Raw genomic sequence first — 22,654 nt, forward strand, 5'->3', positions numbered from 1 at the left:
TAAAAATGTAGGAATACAGCACTTTCTAATTATCTTAAAAGAATTAACATTGACAATACAAAAGATGGAAATTTTAGTAACTAAATTAAAAATACTTTTATGTAATGGGTAGATATAGAAATGAAGACTTCTACATTTGAGTCTATGTATCTTTGCATGCTAAGATACATAACTAAGACAGTGGTTAAAAACAAGTATCAGAATAAACTGAATATAGAACCAAACTTTTAAATCCTTAGATCACAGAGTGCTAAACCAAAAATTTAAAATATAATGGAACTTATATACCAAATGACTCTTAATAATATGTAATTTTTAGTAATATTATTTAGGAAAAATGTTTTTAAGTAAATAAAGCATTGTTTAAAATATTCTTTATCTCCTTAAAATTTATACTATTATGTGAATTCTAGGATAGTAATACAATTGAATGAGTATAATTTACAAAATGGGCATATGTATATAATGGGGCTCAATTTTTAAAAAAACTATTGGGGATTCATGATAATAAATATTTGGAGATTACTGCTTTGAAATATGAGGTAGGGAAGCAACTCAAAAAAGGTGCCTTTGCTAAGGTAACAGAGGCTAGTATTTTTAGGCAGAGACCCAATAGTACTCCTTCTTGGTGTGATTATTCCAAAGTGGCGCAACAGAGTTTGTTGGAAGACTGGGAGAAGAAAGTGGGTCTGGAGTGAGAAGATTATTATTTTTTCCATTATGCCCATGCCAAGTATTATTAACTATAGGGATTCCCTTCCCTCTATCATTATTTATGTATGACCAGTATTTTCCTTAGGCTAGAATAATTCTTATTGATAAAATAGCATACATTTTAAGGGTATAAAGAAATGAACTTAAGTTTTATCTTCAGCCTATTTTGAAAAATCTGGTAACTGTATCCATTGTAGAGATCCATTACTTTTGTTTGTGGTACTGTCAGTTGTTTAAAGATGGGTCATTCACAAGATTTTTCTTGGAACTGTAGTATGGTAGAACACCTACATTTTAAACAAAGTTTTTAAAGTAAATTTCCTCTCACGTATATTTTAAACAAACTTTTAAAAAGTAATTTTCCTCAGGCATGTATTTTTTCCATGTTCATTTGGCTTTTCTTTTGAGGGTGAGGAGAGAGGGATTCAATTTAGTGGTACAGCTATTTCTGCTTTTTCTAGAAAGTACTAGGGAGGTGAAAAGAAGAAAGACTGCTTTTATGTTCAGGTGGAAAACTTTAGTTTTAGGGGGAATGAGAAAGAAGAACTAAAAATGATGAATAGTTTTTATAAAGAGATGACTGTAATTTGTTTTTATCACCAGCATATTTTCCTTAAAAGAAAGAACTACTGTAAACAAATATGTCTCTTCACCTGCTAAATGTTATAATAATCTCTTTTCTATGTGAGAGTTGGGGGGGAAACTTTTTGTTAGGGTCTCTTTTGTATCAATTAGGTCAGCTTCCCACATAATATCTAGATATAATAACAGTAGCTAGCACTAATATAATACTTCCAATGTGCCAGACACTTTACAGTTGCTTATTTATTTTATCTTCACAACAAATCCTGCAATAGGTGCTATTATCCTCTTCATCTTACAGATGTGGAAACTGAGGCAACTAGAGAATTAGTGACTTGTACAGAGTCACATGGTTGGGTTGGTGAGTGAATTTGCATTTAAATTCAGGTCTTCCTGACTCTAGACTCAGCAGCCTCTCCACTGTGCCACCTAGCTGCCTACTACTTATGAATTAAAGTCTAATTGAATGACAGTTGATTAAAAAAAAAACAATAAACAAACTCTTGTTCTGATTCTTGACGGGAGATTTCCAATTATAAATCTGAGACCATATTTCTTATTTTGTACCACAGAACATCATAATTTCTTATTATATAGCATAATACGGAAGTCCCAGGTTATTTTTAGAAGATTAATGAGTGACTAGGATTAATAGCCAAAGGCACAGTCTTACTTTCAGCTGGAGGAGTTAATTATTGGATTAAGTTGGGTACTCCTGTTTGCTGCCCCTCACTTGTGTATACACTTTAGCTATTTCAGGATTATTATTGATACTATGTACATAGATGGCAGTATAACAATTTTAAAATAATGAATGAGAGGATTAAAATAGTGAATCAAATTGGTAAGGAAACTTATATTGTATGTATACACGTTTAGCACTCTGCCCCTCACTCTTTTAAATGATTTTATTATTAATTTCTGATGAGAAAACTTCCTCTCTCTATTAGTACAAATTAGCTTCCTTTCCTCAGTTTATATTTTTTAAGAGAGTTGAATGGGACAATGAGAAGTTAAGTAACTTATCCAGGCTAACAAGCTATGCATCAGAGGGGTTTGAGGGGATTCTTTAATTCAGGTCTTCTGACTCCAAGCCCAACTTTAGCTATAATGGACTCTGCTTCCTCTGCTTCAGAATTGGACTGCTGTGGGGAATGCTGAAGATGAGGAATCTTGCCACTGCCAAGGCAGATAGACACTTTTCCTACGAATTATCATCTCAGATTATTGCCTAGATCATTGAGAAATCAAGTGACTTGACCAGGGTTAATATGACTAGTATTTGCCAGCCTTTTTACTCCTCAGGGGTTTCTTGGCTTAAAGGAGGGCTCTGTCTTTAGGCTGCACTGCCTATACACATACATATCCACACATATATTTACATTGCCTTTTAAGTATCTTGTTATTCTGTTATGACCTAAATCCAATCTTAATATGACACTGAAGCATCTTAATTTATAGAAATACCTCATCTATGCAAAAGCTAGTTTTCTTTTCCTCCCACTCCAGGAAAAAAAACAACCCAACCACCACATCCACTATGCAAAAAAAAAAAAAAGTAGGTGATCTGATAGTTATTGATTCCCTTCCCCACCCCTATTTTTCTTGGGATTACCTGTATTATTAATGTATCCAAACTATTATAATACCTCTTCTAAATAGAAATCAAGAAATGCTATTCTCTTCCTCATCCTAGTTGTTGTGATTTTGTCTCTCTCTGTCTCTCTTTCGGTCTGTTTCTTTGTCTCTGTCTGTCTCTGTCTGTCTCTGTCTCTGTCTGTCTCTGTCTGTCTCTGTCTGTCTCTGTCTCTGTCTCTGTCTCTGTCTCTGTCTCTATCTCTCTCTTACACCCACATTTTCTGTTTCTCTTTCTCCCCTTCTTGTTATTTAAATGCTTACCTTCTGTCTTACTATACTACAAACTGATATCAAGATTAGAGTCCTCAAAAGCTCTGCATTTGGGTTTAAATGATTTGCCCAGATACTTGCTGGGAAGTATCTGAGACTAGCTTTGAACCCAGAATCTCTTGTCTCATAGGCTCTCTATCTACTGAGTCACCTAGCTGCCCCATATATTCTTTTTTATAAGGATTCTCATCTTCTACGTAGATTGTATGATGGCATCAGTTCCATCTCTGTTTCTTTGGGTTATCTCTAGGGAACCCTAGCATAGGGGAGAAAAAGGCTAGTATATTTATTGACCAGGGCTACTGCCCCCATCTCTCAATTGAACTACTCATCCTTTCATATTAACTGTATTTTCGGCACAGTTGAGCTGCCAAAATTTTTCTAAAGTGTGGGACTGCTCGTGTCACACTCTTCTCACTCAAAACTCACCAATAGGCTTATTTCCTCTTAAGATAAAACACAAATGTCTCAGGCTGACATTTAAATTCTTAAACATTCTGGCACCAAAGCCAGACTCAATTTCTTGTTATTGCCTTTCATGCTCTCTATATTCAAACTACTCATGTTCCAGCTGTTTCCTTTAAGTCATCCTTCTATCTTCATGACTTTACACAAATTACTCCTCTAGGTCTGAAATATGTTCCCATTTCACCTCTGTCTTTTAGGATCCTCAGCTTCTTCCAAGGTGGCCATAGGAAACTTTTGCTGACCTTCCTGGTGGTCAGCTATCTCTCCTTCCTCAGTCACTTTTAAAATTTTACTCACCTATTTGCACGCCAAGTTCTCCAATGAAAATGTAATTTCTTTGACCACATGGACCACATTTCTCTTCTCCTTCCCTTAGTTTCTAGTAGAGTGTCTTGCACAATGGAGGCAGTCCAACAAATATTGAATTGAACATGATTGGATTATGTTGTTGCCTCCATGCTTGTGGGTTACGCCTATAAATTTGCCATGTTTGTATACAAAACAGAAGGCTTCTAGCCCAACACAATCCTTCCATATTGTTTGTATGTATTCATATAAACTGAAAAGTCAACATATTAAAACATAATTCATAGGGGATTGCTGGCTGTGTTCACTGAGCTTTACAGTCTTTTTAACACTGGTAAAAGTGTTACCCTAACTGCTTCAAATGAAACTGTAAAGATGCGTGTGAAATATAGTATTAGATATCAAATCAAAACATATGGGTGTTGAACAGGAAGGATATGTGTTGTGGCGGTATACAGAACTCTCGCTAGCATGTGGAGTTGTGTTTTTATGGAAATTCTTTGGCTGGGCTCATGGTAGGGACATACATTCATTATGAGATATCAAGCTGTAAAATAAATAAAAGCAGAGAATTCAGCAGTGCCGTTAAGTGGTTTTTCAGTATGAACTTGTCTGCTCAACTAATGTTGGCTTTCTGCAGTGAAAGACTTTGGTGAGTCATTTTTTACTGATTGCAACTGAATTATTTGTGATCATTCCTGGCAGTTCTGTGAATGCTTTACTCTAGATTCAGTCTTGAGGGATATATATGCACTTCCTTTCCCCACATTTCTCCTTTTTTTTTTGCTTGTTCTGAATTATGATGTTAGTGGGGCATATTAAAGAAGCATTTTTGGTTTCAGTTTTCTGTGTTGTTCTCCTTCCCCCTTCTATACTGAAATACAATGTAAGTACATAACTAGCTTTTATCATTCATTTCTCAAATTTATAGGTTAAGGGGACACATGTTCTTAGAGTTCCTGATGAACCATATTGTAATATTAACAAAGTGACTTTGCCACTTTTTTTTAGAATAACTTTGGTATCCATATTCACTTTCTCTTTTTCTCCCCCTCTTAATCAAAAGTTGATCATCACGTAATACATATGGGCTTCTTTCAGTTAAAAATACATTGTTATAGGCATTATGTTTCATTGTTTAATAGCTAATTTTCATTGGTCAAAGTATTCTTATTCTTACATAAATTAGAGATGAGGAAGATTTATTTAGGCTATTTAGTCCCTTTTAGTTTTGACAGGAATGTCCATGTATTTTTCTAGACATGATTGACTCTTTTGTTGACTGAAGAAATATTCTAGTATTGTGTTTTCTCCCCCTTTTTCTTTAGCATTTCATATAAATGAGGTAATTCATAATGAATTTTTTTTGCCTTCTCTAACAGTTTGCTCTTTCAATATCTCTCCCTCTCTCCTTCACTTCTAACATTCTTTTCAATCTTTCACCTCTTATCTCCTAGTTATTACTTTATGCTGTCTGCAATTATGCCCAAGTCTCTCTCCTGCTTTGAAAAAAAAAGTCACCCTTTAATAGAACATACTATCTTTTCAAGGTATTCTGACCTTTACCGATCAGCCAAACTCCTAAAAAAGCCATCAGTGCAGATGGTCTTTTCCTCTATTTTCCTCATTTCTCCACTTTTCAAACAATTCAGTTTTTTAACCTCATCATTCAGCCAAAAGTGTCCTCTCCAAAATTGCCAATGATCTCTTCATTGTTGAATCTGCTGATCTTTTCTCAGCCCTAATCCTCAATCTTTCTGCTGCATATGACAGCATTGACCTGTCTCCTCAATACTGGTTCCTCATTCAGCACTTCTCTCCTGGTTTTCCTTACTTAACTTTTTTTTCTCTTTATACTCTCTCACTTAGTGACCTCTTCCAGTTCCATGAATTTAATGATCATTTCTCTATAGTTGATGCTCAGATCTAGCTACCTAGCCCACATCTCTCTGAGCTGTTTAACCAACTACCATTGGATATTTCAAACCTATCTAAAACATAATTTATTGTCTAACACCCGTCCCTCAGTCCACTTCTCTTTTTTGCTATTTCCATCGAGGCATCACCAACCTTTTAGTATTACACATTTATTACCTCCATGTTATTCAGTCCCCCAGTCATTTGAAAAATTGTGCCTTTCCTCCTCCTATAACATCTCTTACATCTACCTCCTTCTCATTGTCCACATGGCCACTGTTTTAGATCAGACCCTTGTTACTTTTTGTCTGGACTACTATAGCCTCAAGTTTTTCCATTCCATTCTATCCTGAACAAAACTACCAAAATGATTTTCCAGACCATGTCCTTCAACTAAGTAAACTCCAGTGTCTCCTTATAGGTTCCAGGAAAAAATACAGTGTACAAGTCCTTCATAGCCTACTCCCAATATTCAGTGTCTTTGGAGTCTTGGTATACATTACTTTTTCCTGTACTCACATGCATTAGTCAAACCAGCCTTCTTTCATACAACGTTATTTTTCTTATTCTTCTCTATTGGACCTGGCTGTTTTGGGAAGATATTCTCTTTTCCTTTCCTCTGCTGCAGAGAATCTCATGTTTTCTACAAAACTCAGCTACAAATACCAGGAACTTGCCTGGATTTTCTCTCCTAAAACTATGTTGTATTTATTGGACATTTTCATATATACTTAAAAAAAAAATCTTTACTTTCTGTCTTAGTATCAATTTCTAAGGCTGAAGAGTGGCAAGGGCTAGGCAATTGGGGATAAGTGACTTGTCCAGGGTCACACAGCTACTATCTGAGGCCTTATACCACATTTGTAATATATGTCTCCTCTGAGAGAAATGCAAACTTTTAGAAACCAAGTACTGTTTCATTTTTTTAAATATTTCTGAATATCTACCATGATGTTTGGCACATAGTAGGCACTTTAATTGATTGGTCAACTCTTCCATGGCCTTATTTAGTTTTCTATTGCTTGGTGTATGCAAATACTGAGCTACAGTTTTAGGAAAGTGCTGCCTTTGGGAGAAAATCCATTCTCTATTATGGAGAAAATAATTCATGAAAGGAATTTTAGTGTATGTCATTCTAAGAAATATAATAGTATAACTACAATTTTGAATAAACTATCCTTTACCTTAATGTTGAAGCACACACGGGAGGGAAAAAAGAGAGAGGAGAGGGAGAGAGAGGGGGAGGGAGGGATGGAGGGAGGAAGAGAGAGAGAGAGAGAGAGAGAGAGAGAGAGAGAGAGAGAGAGAGTGAGTGAGTGAGTTTGGGGAAACCTTGTTCTCGCTGGTGCTTCAGTTGACAGAAATTTATATTTTATGTGTGTGTGTGTGTGTGTGTAATACATACATATATGCTAACTACTTAGCTATTCCTGTATTATGTAGAGTATAGATACAAATGAATTAGTTAGCATTGGCTTTGTAGGATTCATTTTTATTTGAAAACTTGCATTAAAATGGTTTTATCACAATGTGGCTACTTTGTTCTCCTGCTGCTGAAATTTCTGTATAGGTTAATTTTAGGCTTAAAAAGACAGTAACTGAGCCTTTTAAATTATTTCTCAAGTCAGTATTACAGAGTTTTGTACTTTGTTGGACTAGATTTTTATTAAATTTTCAATGCTTGATTTCTGCTAGACATAACTGTATCAAAGTGAAGTCAGGTTGTATTAGGACTGTTATTGATACCAGATACGTTCATGTCCGTGTATCGATTCTTAACTAATGAATAAGAGGATTAAAAATACCGGCTAATGGATGAAACTGGCTTTTGGTTAAAATTTGGTTTCTTAATGGAAATTTGTTTGGTTTCATCTAATAATATTCTTTGATTCACAGGCTTGTTTCATTCAATTCTTTTAACAGATGCCGCCTCAGTATGGTCAGCAAGGTGTGAGTGGTTACTGCCAACAGGGCCAACAACCATATTACAACCAGCAACCTCAGCACCTACCACCCCAGGCACAATATCTGTCAACACAGTCCCAGCAGAGGTACCAAACACAGCAGGTAAGCTTCTTGGCGATAATCTGCATGGATTAGTTTATACAAATATGTTATAATGCCTTAATGAGTCTTTTTTCCCTCTTATCGTTCTTTCAGTCTTAATTTGAACATTTTCAAGGTAAGTGAAATTGAGAAGAATGCAAAAGGTATTGACCACAGCAACAGACAATAGATTGTTCCTAAGCAAAATATTGGAATAGTCCCAACTTTCCTTAAAGTATCACATTCCTATTTACTTTCTTGTCATAGTATTGTAGATCATAGGGAGGCAGAGAAACTGAGCCACAACCAATTTCAGTCTTTCCTAGGGCCCATCTTAAGAGTGACTCCTGGGCTTCTTTCAAGCTCCAAATCCTGTCCTCCTCTCTGATCCTGATTTCCATTTTTCTTGGAGTTCCAAGATTTCATGCAACTAGAATCTAAGATTCCATAAAACTTCATTTGCTATGACTAATAACAGATATCCAGAAAGGGAATGTTATCTCTTTAGGTGGTAAATTCCCTGACTCTGGATTCATACTTTGGTTAGGGGAGAACTTCTAGGGAATTGTCCAGCTCTAAAATTCTGTAGTTCTTTGATAAGGCAGAGGTGTTGGCCTTAGGTCTTTATATCTTTAAACCAGAAGTCAATATGCTTTGCAGTTTTGTAAAATGGGGCTTTCCCTGTCCATTCCCCGAATCCTCAGCTAATATATGCACCCTTATCCAGCCAGTTTAAAACTGTGCTGTTTAACTTACCTGGAGGACAGATCTTAGACACCTTAGCATGCCAGTGATGGCTGGTTGAAGAAATTGAAAGGAGATAGAAAAGAGTTTTATTCTAGCAAAGGGAGTACCCTCTCTCTGCACTCATAGCTGGTCTTGACATGAACTGAGATGGCCACGAAGGCAGAATTAGAGCTCTGGGCTTTGTGGGTCGCAGAGATTGATGATAGATTGTAAGTTAGAAACTATTTCTTATTCTTGTATCCACCATAGCACCTTGCTTAGTGACCTACCCCACAGCAGGCACTAAATAAAAATTTGTTCAATGAATTAATTGCTCCTTCAGGAGAGAAAGAAATTTTGTTTCCTTTTTTTGTCTCCTTTTGCTAAGGAATCATTGTACTTAGATGTACTCTACTGCCACTGGTAATGCCGGATACAGAAGACATTTTCTTTATTGATTCTCATACTTAAAGCTGTGTCGTTCAGAGAAAATAATTCTAATAGAGGTCAGATCTAAATGATTTCAGTTCTTTTTTCCCCTTATGGCTATGTGTGAAGTTTTGGAAGAGTGGATAGGAAAGAGTTGCTTGGATTACTAGATAGATTGCAAAAGTGACATCAGTCATTTTACTTTCTTCGGCATCTGAATTCTGTGCCATGTAAAGAAAATGGTTTTGCCCAGGCTTATATTGGCGAATAGTTTTATTGATCATGAGATATTGCCAGTTGGCATATGTACTGTTTTTAACCTTTCAAGTTTCTTCTCCTTTTTTAATGGCAGACACTTTTGCATCAACATGGTATTACTTCTGGCAATGTTTTCCATCTTGTGGCATATAAATAAGCAACTGCTTCAGTTTTTAAAAATGTATTAACATCCTAAAAATAATCCTACATTTTAAATTTAAGTAGTTTCATCTTTTGATTTTCTTCATTAAATATACTTTTTGCTTATTGAGATATTTTAGTGTAGGAATGATTCTTTGTTGATTCCTAGACATTGTAGGAGGAGAACCCAGAGAACAATGTCACACAAACTCACAAAGGAGAAGAGATTATGGGCTATAGTATTGTGCTGCAGGGAGGTCAAGAAGGATGAGAATTAAGAAAAGGCCCTGGGGTTCGCCAATTAAGAGATTACTAGTAACTTTTGGAGGGGGTGTTTTCAATTGAGTGATGGGGTGGAAAGTCAGATTACCCAGCAGGTTTAGAGGAGAAGTGGAAGCACTAATGTCAATGGCCATTGGTAGGTGTTTGCCTGAGAAAAGTCAGAAGAAATACAGTATGATAACAAGTGGGCGTGAAAGTGTGTAATGAATTTTTTTTAAAAGGATGAGGTAGTCTTTGACACCCCCCCCCCCCACACACACACACACACAGTATGAGATTTAGGTTCTGTAAATATTATCATCACTTATTCATGGATTTGGAGTCTGAGAGTCCAAGAAGTTACTTTCAGGTCATAGAGTTATTGAATGATGGAAATGGAAGGGTTTTTGCTCCTGGGTCTTCAAATTCATTGCACCATCCTACTTCTTTTGTAAGAACACAGATAATCCACTCAAACCAGTCATGTTTGAGTGCTCCAGTATGATAAGAAGGTGTAAAGCAGTGATTCCTAAAGTGGGCACTGCTGCCCCCTGGTGGGTTCTGCAGTGATCCAGGGGTGGCGGTGATGGCCACAGGTGCATTTATCTTCCTATTAATTGCTATTAAAAAAAATTAATTTCCAAGGGGCCAAGTAATATTTTTTCTGGAAAGGGGGCAGTAGGCCAAAAAAGTTTGGGAACCACTGGTGTAAAGAAAAGAGGAAGATCTACTTGTTTTCATAGAATTACCTTAAATTATTTTTTTTTCATCTGCTCAAGTTTGCTCTTTGACTCTTCTCCTTTTTGTACATTCTCTCATGCCTCTAAAAAGTTAGGTAATGGTAATTATGAGAGAAAGGTATATTACCATTGCTTACTGGAAGATGATGGAAGAGGTATGAGTGGAATTTGTCAACATTTTATAGGAGATAAGCTTAGGAAATATGTGATTTTTAATGCTAGTGTTATAAATCCTGGTTTTATTGATGAGAAAACTGAGGCTCAGACAGGATGTGACCAACCTCCCCCCCCACCCCCAAATACAAAAAAACAATTGTTAGGCATAATTACTAAGTAGATGAATTGGGAACTAAAATGAAGCATTCTGAATTCCAGTTTGGTGAACTAAGAATTGCAATCTATTAAAATTAAGTTGAAAACAACTCAAATTTTGGTAATTTAGCAGATAGTTCAAGCCCTCATGGTGCCTCAGGGTCATCATGAAAAACATCACATTTTTGTAGGATACTTTGAAAGTGATTGTTTGACTATTCCTATTGTCTTGTGATTAGTTATCTACTCTTAAAAGTCAAGGGAAAACTTTCTTACAATCTGTATCCCTGCTTAATGGGGGTCTCAGTATAGTCCAGCAATATTTAAGGAGTGTCTAGGTTATAGACTCGATAGACAACTGTTTTCTTTTAGCTTGTTGTATAGAGTTTTTTTATGGATGTCCTGATTTTGAGATTAGTCTCTTTTCTAAGTGATATTCACTGCTTGTTAAATAGTTATACAAAGTTTAGTTTGGGGAATATTTTTGTAGTGACTTGAAATTACTTATTTCTATGCCTGCTTAGAATTCTGCTGAGGATATCCCTACTGCTGTGACTATGATGCCATAATATGCAAATGATAGATTATATTTTGAATGGATATTGAGTATATTTTACCCATCAGGCTTGGTAATTAGCTGACAATTTAAGTATAGTTTTCTTCATCGCAAAATGAGTAATGGATGTTGCATTTTTATGTTGACAGAATATCTTTATTGCTCTATTTTTAAAATTATATGTGTTTCTTTTAGTATTTTAAACCAAATATATACCTTATTTTTTTTCTGTCTGCATTTAGAAATGACACAAATTTGGAAGCTGATGTACTGATAAGATGATTTTAAATATGTTACAAATATTTGGTGACTTGTTGATATTAAATCACAATGTAGAGTTTCATTTTTCAAGTTCTGCTTTTAGTGACAGTAATGATTATAACAAAATGCATTGAGTGTTTATTTCTTTAATGTACTATTCAGAATTTTTTCACAAAATGGTATATGTAGGGACAATTAAATCTTTCATTGGATAAGTACTTATTATTTATTTACTTTAGAAAAGAAAATTAGTTCCGCTAGCAATAGATTTGCAGTTAGATTCATCACTTTATGGTGCTTTGATTTTCTTGGATTAAATTTTTTTTTTAATTCATATTATTACTTTGTAATTCGTAAATTAATTTTACTTTTATTTACTCATTTAAGGATTTGGAGTCTTGAGAGTCCAAGAAGTTACATGATTCACTTAAGGTCACAGAGTTATTGAATGATGGGAGTGGAAGTGTTTTTGCTCCTTGGTCTTTTTAAACTTTATATATTGATCAACCATTAATTAATCAATATATTATTAATTTACTTAAATTATTTATGAATTGTTAAAATTATAAAAATGGAAGTTAGAAATTTTTTAATGTGACTCATTGTTAATATAGAAAATTTTATCAATTTTTAAGAAAGAAGAGTTGAGATAGAAATGATTTTCTGATGAATCGTTATTGTTCAGTTATTTTTAAAATTTTCTGTGGATCATTACACTGGCAGATAAAATAACTGTGTTAGCGAACATTAGCATTAGGGTATAAAGTCATATTCTTTAGGCTTACTGGAAGGCCACCATATTGACCCTATGTCCCAGCTGTAATTCTATAAGCAAACAGTTGAACAGGAATGATATGTTCCCACATGATTTTAATTTCTTCTTCTAGGTCTCTATATCTTACAAGTTTTTCCTTTCATGTAGTTTTGGAGGGTAGAAATGTTCTACATGGCTGCATATTAAAAAAAAATTCTAATGTTTTATGAATAAGTTTCAAATCCAGATAATTGTTGACAACTACTTGGTCTTTGACAAACCCTTCTTGTAAAATTTATTGATTGAGCTCGCAGTGATTTTTTTAAAATCTAAATTTTGTAGTGTGGAGATTTGGCTTTCCATGAAACTAAGCAATTTTTTTATGGTGTGATTCCAACTATCACCTTGAAAAGAATTCAAGAGATACTAAATTTTTTTAGCTTATTTATCAGTGTATTTTTACCATTCCCTTGCATATTTTTCATTGATCACAAATTCTGGGTTCCTTAAGATTATATTTCTTGTTGTTATTAAAAATGATGAGATCAAAAGGGAGAATAGTATTTTAATAAAAGCCATGCTGATAGAGATAAACTGACCACGCGCCTGTAAGAAAAACCTATTCCAACCTACACCTCAGCCATTTACCTTCTCCTCTCTCCGCCAGCTCAGGTAGCTAAAGAGGCAGATAGCTAAAGAGGAAGTTCAAAGTCACTTCCCCCCTATTTAAAACAGTCCCTCACCTTCACTATGTAATCCAAAACAGGAAACCCGTTGGACCACGGGAAATGTAGTTTTAAGGACCCCCACAGGTCCACAGAAGTTTGTCAAACACTATATTGAGGTTCAATCCTTCCAAATAGAACCCCAGGTGATTTTAACTAACATATTCTTTTGTAATTCTGTTAATTGGGAACTTGTCCTGAGTTGTCATCATAAACCTTTATTTCCACAAAGAATATGCATGACATCTATTTGTTCAACTTTGTTTATATGTTATATGCTGAGTTCATATGGATACTTGATCATAGGTGCTTTTTCTGAAGGGAAATCACTGAGGTATATATGACAAATCCAATGTCATGTAGTTATTGTCAGCCTGGTGAAGTGAAATCTTGTTGCAAAAATATTTTTGTGCGTTTTTGCATTGATTTATCAGACATTCTGAGAATTTTTACTTTTCAAAGTTTTTTTCCTTCTTTTTTGGATGCCTTTGGCTAATTGATCTTATATTAATATTATATGTTTTGTTGGGATACTTTCTTTTTTTTTTTTTTTTTTTTTTAAACCCTTAACTTCTGTCTACTGGCTCCCAGGTGGAAGAGTGGTAAGGGTGGGCAATGGGGGTCAAGTGACTTACCCAGGGTCACATAGCTGGGAAGTGTCTGAGGCTGGATTTGAACCTAGGACCTCCTGTCTCTAGGCCTGACTTTCAATCCACTGAGCTACCCAGCTGCCCCTTGTTGGGATACTGTCTAACAAACAATAAGTATTTGCTGAATGAAACAAAAAACTGGTATTGTGTAGGTGTTCATTGCTTTGAACATGTTCTTTCTATTCAGCTTTAATTTCAGGGTACCTATAAGTCTTTTAAGGTATGGAACCTTTGCTCATTTTAAAAAATAGCTTCATGATCAATTTATCTTGCCTGGAGGAATTAATTTGTAAATGATCCTTTTGTCCATTGGTTCAACTTGACCACTGCTTTCAAGTTTGAAACTTTTACTCTGTCTTTCCTTGGCTTATGTTAAGAAGTTTACAGTCAATGAATCTAAATCACTTTTTTTGGTCAGTATAGAAAGATTCCGTGAGATGAAAGAGCTGTTTTTAGGGTGGAGCCATATAACTTGAATGTCTCACTATAGTACCTCAATGCCAAGATATTTTGGTTTAACTCTCTTTAACACTAAAGGTATGTTGAGTTCTATTTTTGAAGAGATGGCAACATATTCTAATGGGCTTTTTATCAGTGGAAAATCCCATTTTTAAATCAATTGTTTGTAACATTTTTGTTGGTGTCATGTTTCAAATATAGAGTGATTTTCCATGTGTACTTCACTATACTTGGGTTTGTTTTTTGTATCTACAATTCATGAACAAGCCATGAATACTGAATTGAGTCCAGGGCTTTGAGAGAGTCAGTAAAAAGAAATTAATGTTTCAATGTTTTATTCAACCATAACTGAATTAATAACAAATTGCTCTCAATGCCTATAGGTTAGGCATGCATTCATTGAATTTTTAAAAAAATAAGTATATATTGATTTCTTTTGGTGGGGCGGGGGGAATCTAACAAACTCTGAATGCTTTACATAATTAAACTATTGGAGAATTTCACTTACGTTTTCATCTTTTGGTATCTTAAATAATCTGTCTGAAAAATACCATATTTCATACCCAATTGTTCGTAAGTCTTGTGTTTTTGTCTATTTTAAGTGGAGAATATTTTCCCATGTTGACACTAAATACTCCTGTCTCAGTACACTTGGTTCTATTTCCAGTTTGATGAGCTAATTAAATATAGTGTGATAACAATTGTTAATATTATTAGTGATTGGACAAATTGGTATTGTTATTTTTAAATTAAATGTGTAGGCAAATCGAATGTTAACATGGTCATTATAGAGCAGTGATTCCCAAAGTGGGCGCCACCGCCCCCTGGTGGGTGCTGCAGCGATCCAGGAAGGCAGTGATGGCCACAGGTGCATTTATCTTTCCTATTAATTGCTATTAAAATAAAAAAAAATAATTTCCAGGGGAGCTAAGTAATATTTTTTCTGGAAAGGGGGTGGTAAGCCAAGAAAGTTTGGGAACCACTGTTATAGAGGATGATCTAGACCAGTGATGGGAAAACTACAGCTCATGGGCCAGATGTGGCCCCCTGAAATGTTCTATCCTGCCAATCGATATTATTCCTAATCTTACAGATACAATGAATACGACACAGTACAATGAAACTTTGAAAGAGTTGCCTTAGAAACAGACTAACAGATGAGCATTTCCTTTCCTTTGGCCGCCTCTTTAAAAAGTTTGCCCATCACTGGTCTATGCAACAATTTTTCTTTTGTTGTCTGATGATACATTTTTTAAAGACTGAGATAAACTGTAATGATTTTACTTTTAATTAAATATTAAGATGATACTTTGAACTTGATGATTTTAGAACTCAGCTCTCTCTCTCTCTCTCTCTCTCTTTCATATGTATATATGTCTATGAAAAGAGGAAAAGACTCAACAAAGTTGCTTCTGTGATTAGAATTTAGTTTTGATAGGGCTTTAAGGTTGTTTGTTCTTAGCTTTTGGTGTGAATTAGAAATAAAAATTCTCCTTAAAATCAGTCCTTTCAAATGATTGTAACTATTATTTAGGCTTTTGAACCATGGAAGCTTTTCCAAAGGCTTTGAAATGGTATCATAACTATAAACATTTATTAAACTCCTAGTTTTTACCAGGCTCAGCTTGGGGCATATTAATAAGAATAAAAAGAAAGACAGACCCTGCCCCTCTTGTATCTTACAACTTGATGGGGCTAACAAAAGGAAGCTAAAAGAGAGGAGACAGTAAGGAATTTGACAAAATTCCGAAGCAGAGCAAATAGTGGCAAATCATTTTGCACATTTGTAGAAGGATTTGTGACAGCATCAGAACTTGAGAAGGATTAAATAAATCACTTTGATCAACTTTATGCAGCTTGAAAACAAAAGTAATTTAGAATTTTGAGTCTCTGTTACTGTCACATTGCCTAGGTAGACAGGCTTAATAAATAATTGGGTGCTTCCCTCCTTTCCCCTTCCCCTTCTCCCCTTCTCTCCTTTTCCCTTCCTCTCCTTCCTCTCCTTTTCCCTTTCTTCTTCTTCAACCTGGTTCAAAATTCATGTCTACCAGGAAGTCCTTCCAGATAAATTTCACCAGCACTTCCACTGTTCTTTTAGAATCCTTCAAACTTTAATCAGTACTGTGTGATCTAAGTAGAACTCCGTTTTAATGACTACCACTGTAATGCTCAGGGGCAGCTGGGTGGCACAGCAGATGGACTACTTGGCCTGCAGGAAGGCCTGAGTTCAAAAGTGATCTTAGACACTCATCAGCTGCGTGACCTTGGCCAAATCACTTAACTTAGTTTGCCTATCTGTAAAATGAGCTGTAGAAGGAAATGGCAAACTGCTCTAGTGTCTTTGCACCCCCCCCCCAAAAGAAAAACAAAAACCCAAATGGGGTCTTAAACAGTTACACATGACTGAAACACAAAAAAGATAATTTAATAGTTAGCTTGACATGACTGATTGATTTCCATGTACTGGCTGACATTAGTAATTTTTTACATGGATCTAGTGAATTCTGTTCTACACAAGATACTCCCATCCATTTGCTAGTCATACTCTGATTTTATTTGGGTTCTGAGGCAAAACAATTGAATTTGAATATCTGAACAATGTTAATTATTCTTACTAAAACTAGACATTTTCTAGAATGTATTTTTTTTTTTTACATACAGAGTATCCTCTGGATGATAGAATTATTAAGAACTGTTAAGTGTCATGAAATCATTTATAGATAGGAATGAAGAAGGATATGGCTTTCAGTATATTGGAATTTGAAAATAGGGCCAGATATCTTTCATTGAATAAAACAGACTTGGTTTGAGTGCCTGGCTTTGCCAGACAAGTTTCCAGGTAATTTCTTTAAATTTTATTCTTTCCATGATAAACTCAGAGCTGCTGGTTTCATTTTAAATGCATTTTAATTTATTTTATTTTACCAATTACATGTAATAACAATTTTCACATAAGTTTTCTGAAATTATAAGATCCAAATTGTCTCCCTCCTAGAGATCATAAGCAATTTGATTTTACATGTATTATCACACAAAATATATTTCCATATAGTTCATTGTTGTAAGAGAATACTCATAAAATTAAAACCCCAGAATAAATCCCCTAATAAATTAAAGTGAAAAATAGTATGCTTTGATCTGCATCTGACTTCTAATAATTCTTTCTCGGGAGGTGGATAGCATTCTTTGTCATACATCTTTTATTACTGTCCTGGACTGTTGGTAGTTTCTTAGTTTTTCACAGTTGATCATCCCACAGTATTGCTGTTACTGTGTACAATGCTCTCATGGTTCTGCTTATTTAACTTTGCATCGTTGGATCAGTTCATAACTCAATCAACAATGTTATTTGTGTCCCAATTTTGTCACACCCCCTGCAAAATTTCTGAATTACTTTTACTATCATTTTTGTGAATCTGATAGGTATGAGGTGATACCTCAGTATTGTTTTACTTTGCATTTCTCTAATCAAGAGTTATTTAGAACATTTTTTCATATGATTATTGGTAGCTTTTATTTCTTCATCTGAAAACTGCTTCTTTATATCCTTTGACCATTTGTCAATTGGGGAATGGCTTATATTCTTATAAATTTGTCTTAGTTCTCTATATATCTTAGTAATGAGATCTTCATCAGAGAAATTTGTAATAAAAAATCTTCCCATGTCATTTCCCTTCTAATCTTGTTTACATTGATTTTGTTTGTAGAAAAACCTTTTAATATAGTCAAAAGTATTTATTTTATATCTTCTAATATTTTCAATCTATTGTTTGGTCATACATTCTTTCCTTCTCCATAGATTTACCAGGTAAACTTATCCAGTGTTCCCCGAATTACCTTATTGGTATCACCTTTTTTTTTTTTAAACCCTTAACTTCTGTGTATTGGCTCCTTGGTGGAAGAGTGGTAAGGGTGGGCAATGGGGGTCAAGTGACTTGCCCAGGGTCACACAGCTGGGAAGTGTCGGAGGCCAGATTTGAACCTAGGACCTCCCATCTCTAGGCCTGACTCTCAATCCTTGAGCTACCCAGCTGCTCCTGGTATCACCTTTTATGTCACATCATACACCTATTTTGATTGTATCTTGGTAAAGAATGTGAGATGTTGGTCTATACTAGGGGTTGGCAAAGTATAGCTCTCGAGCCATATCTGGCTCTTTTGAGGGCCAGATATGGCTCTTTCTGCAGGAGCCATAAAGTCAGTTTTTTTTTCAGGCGCTGTTACAAGAGCGGCACTGTGAGCACTGTATGGCTCTCACAAAATTACATTTTAAAAAATGTGGCATTTATGGCTCTCACGGCTAAAAAGGTTGCTGATGCCTGGTCTATACCTAGTTTCTGCCATACTCTTTTCCCAGCAGTTTTTGTCAAGTAGTATGCTTTTATCCCATAAGTTGGAATCTTTGGCTTTATCAAACACCAGATAGCCAAGTTCTTTTCACCACTAATCCATTTCATTTATCCACCATTCTATTTCTTAGCCATTAGCAGGTTAGAGCTGCTTCTTTGGAGGATGCCCTTCATTCATGTCATTGGCCTTGGTTTGTGTTCCAAGAAAGGAATCTTTAGCTCTAAGCAACAAGGAAATATCTCCAGAAAATTATTGTCATAACTTTAAGAAACATGTTGACTTAAAAAATTAAAAAAGAAAAACCCAGTTTTTATTGAAGTCTTTTTAAAAAAACCACCATAATCACTTCCCTCATGTCCCAGAGAGATATTCCATTTAACAAATATTACTTAAAACAAAAACATAAATACAGAGGAAAAAATTTAGTGTCAATGATGAGTACATCCCCAAATCCTGGAAATATGTGTGATGTGCATCTTTGGACCTTCTGCTTCCATTAAGGGATCAAGGGGGATTGTCTCCTCATATATCTTCTTTTGATCTACATATTTTTGCAACGTGAACTTATGTTTTTTTGGTATGTGATTTTCTGTTTATGTTGTTAGTCATTGTGTATATTGTTTACTTGGTTCTGATTACTCTGCATCAATTCTTATGGGTCTTTTTGTACTTTTTGTACAAAAAGTTTTTTTTTTTTATTCATCTCATTCATCATTTCTTATCACACATTAATATTCCATTACATTCATGTACCACAATTTGTTTAGCCATTTCCCTACTCATTGGTATCTATTAGTATCCTACCCAATTGGTATTCTTTCCAATTCTTTGGTGTCACAAAAAGTGCTACTATAAGTATTTTTATGTATATGGAGAATTTCAGCATCTTCTTAAACTTATTGACTTTCATTGACTACTGTATCTTTGCTTTCAAATACATTAATAGCTAAAAAGAAAAATCAAGGCTTAATTAATGTTCATCCTCATATATATATTCATTTCTTACTACTCGTATACACTAAAAATATTAGCACACCTTTTTCCTGAAATATTTAATAGTTTTTAAGTTTCTTTCCATATTCCAATTTGCCTGCCATTTTAGGTTCCCTAAAATTCAAGTTTATCTATATCATGTTTCCTACCCAGTAAATTTTAGTGATATCATTTATTGCCTATGGGACCAATCAGTCAGTAAACAAATCTTTTTAAAGCTCAAATTCTAAACCAAGCTCATGTCTGAGTGCTGAGGATATAATAAAAGTAGAAATACCCCCTTTTCCTCAAGAATCTCACATTTTAATGGGGAAGACAACATGTAAATAAATACATGCTATAAGATACATCCATATGTGCATATACTCATACCGTGTTATTAATAGGAAGACATCTAAGTGTGGGAAATGGGCACTAATAAAGACCAGTGTTGCTAAATTGCAAAGTATCTGTAGAAAAATATAAGGAGAATGGAAAGGTAGGAGGGTGCTAGATTGTGAAGGGTTTTAGAGGTCATATGAAGTCACTAGGGGTGGGGGGTGGAAATAGGGGTATGGTTGATGTGGCCAGAATTTTGCTTTAGGAAAAATACTTTTATAACTGAGTATGGAATGGATTCAAGTGAGAGGAGACTTGAGGCAGGAAAATAATACAGAAGGCTTTAGAATCACCCTAGGTTTGAGATGATGTGGGCTTGTACCAGAGTAGTGATTGTGTGAATGGAGAGAAAACATACTAGATTGAGGTGGATTTAAAAACAAGAAGACTTAAATCCTGCCCTGGTCCCCAAGGCTTTTTACAGGTTATTTCTTTACATGTACTCTTCCTCCTGTCTTTTCCTTGAATAAGACACTCTTATATTCCAGCTCCTGGCATTCTCTCTATATGGCCCCTATGCCTGGAATCCGCTCCCTCCTCCACTCTGACTACTGACCTCTCTGGCTTCCTTTAAGTCATTAATAAAATCCCACCTTTTCCAGGAAGCCTCCCCACATTATTCTAATGCCTCCCCTCTATTATTTTCTATTCATCCTGGATAGATCTTGCTTTGGATATATATGTTTGCTTGTTGTCTCCCCCCATTAGATTGTAAACTCCTTGTGGTGGGCAGGTATTGTCTTCTGCCTCTTTTTGTATTCCCCAGCACAGTGCTTAGTTTAATAAATGTTGATTGCTTGACTTGAATAGGATCCATGGGGTGAGAATGAGAGGAGTTGTGGATGACACCAAGATCATGGATGATTGGAGGATGGTTAGTACCTTGACATTAAATAAGAAAGTTAGGAAGGAGGAAAGGTTTGAAGGGAAAAAGGTAATAAGTTCTCTTTTCACTATATTGATTTTGAGATGTCTAGAGGACATCCAGTACAAGATGTCCAAGAAGCAGTTGATGATGTGAGACTGGAGCTCAGGAGAGCAATTAAGGCTAGACATAAATCTGAGAATCATCTGCATAGAGATGATAATTGAACCCAAGGGAGGTAATGAGATCACCAAGAGAGGCAGTATAGGAGAGCTTTGAATGCAAAACCTTAGGGAGATGTGCAAGATTAGTGAGTGTGACCTAGGAGCATAGGCAACAAAGACTGAAAAGACCTGAATGGTCCAACTGATTAGGAGGAGAACCAGGATAGACCATTGTCATGAAGACTTGAGAGAGTGATATATAAACAGGGTCAAAGGCTACAAAAAGGTCAAGAAGAATGAGGATTGAGAAAAGGCCAATAGATTTGGTCATTAAGAGGTCATTCCATCTCTATCTGTTCTCTTATTGTTAAATTTCTCAGAGGAAAAAAGTTGACATTTAATTCTACATACTTACTTTCTGCTCAACTGTTTGCAAATTAAAATTTCTGTTCTCACTACTAGAACTCAGATAATCTAATATTTAATTAATTTATATAATTCCATATATTTATAGTTTCTATTTATATCTTGTATAACTTACTTTCCATCATATAATCAACTATAATATATAGTTATATAATAAAAGTGTTCAAAGGTTTGCCCTTAATTTTCTTTTCTTTTTTTCCCTTTCTATATTGGAGTATATACTTAATAGTGGTATTGCTGTTATGAACATGTTTGTGACTTTTTGGGTAATGTTCTAAATTGCTTTTCAGAATGATTTGATCAATTCATGGCCCTGCCAATAGTGAGTTAATGTGTCTGTCCTGGAAGATCTCCATTAATTGTTATTTTTATCATTTGTCATTGTTGCCATCATGATGAATATAAAACCAATTCTCAGAGTTGTTTTAACATGTATTTTTCTTATTACTGATTTGGAGTACTGTTTTTATCTGGTTGTTAATCTTCCATGGACAGTTCATTTGAATATATATTTTTGTTGCTCTGCTAATTATTTACCCTCTTAGCTTTTAGCACTCCCAATTTGATGTTGATTTTGTTCTTTTGTAGCATAATAGCTGAAGAACTTTTCTTTGCCATAGATTACATTGCTATTGCATAGTCCCAGAACTGTTGGCCATAGTAATAAATATTAGAATCTTCAGGGAATTTATATAGTGAATTTTAAGTTTCTGACTGGTTTTCTCTGTCTTTTGCAATCTGAAGCCACTTCTCCTCCTCTAATCATATTTAATATTTCTTCCTTCCAGGGGGCAGCTGGGTGGCTCAGTGGATTGAGAGCCAGGCCTAGAGATGGGAGGATCGTAGATTCAAATCTGGGCTCAGCCACTCCTTAGCTGTGTGACTCTGGGCAAGTCAGTTAACCCCCAGTTGCCTAGCCCTTACCACTCTTCTGCCTTGGTGCCAATACACAGTATTGACTCTAAGGCGTAAAGTAATGGCTTAAAAAAATTTTTTTTCCCTCCATATCAATATTTAATAGTTCTCTCCAGATTAAGGTAGACAACACTTCACTTGTTGAACTTTTTCTTTGTTCTTTCCTTTTGTGTGGGTTTTTAAAAAATTGTTTTTGACTAGAATGTCTTCCTTCTCTCTCTTAAACTTTCAGTTCATAGCTGTTCCTCTTCTTCCCTTACTTTCAATCATATAATTAATACTGTGTATTGGTTCCAAGGCAGAAGATTGGTAAAGGCTGGGCAATGGGGATTAAATGACTTGCTTAACAC

The 22,654-nt window shown here is 35.1% G+C and overlaps 1 protein-coding gene across 1 annotated transcript in view; it reads left to right on the forward strand.

The window, feature by feature from the left end:
• The window catches only part of ARID1B (AT-rich interaction domain 1B), a 571,310-nt gene that overhangs the window by 174,341 nt on the left and 374,315 nt on the right, over positions 1–22,654 (forward strand). The window contains exon 6 of the mRNA XM_044671750.1: positions 7,819–7,962. Within this exon, the coding sequence (XP_044527685.1) occupies positions 7,819–7,962 (144 nt within the window). The remainder of the gene's footprint in view (positions 1–7,818; positions 7,963–22,654) is intronic.

This window comes from Gracilinanus agilis, chromosome 4, assembly GCF_016433145.1.
Source record: "Gracilinanus agilis isolate LMUSP501 chromosome 4, AgileGrace, whole genome shotgun sequence".
Taxonomy (NCBI): domain Eukaryota; kingdom Metazoa; phylum Chordata; class Mammalia; order Didelphimorphia; family Didelphidae; genus Gracilinanus; species Gracilinanus agilis.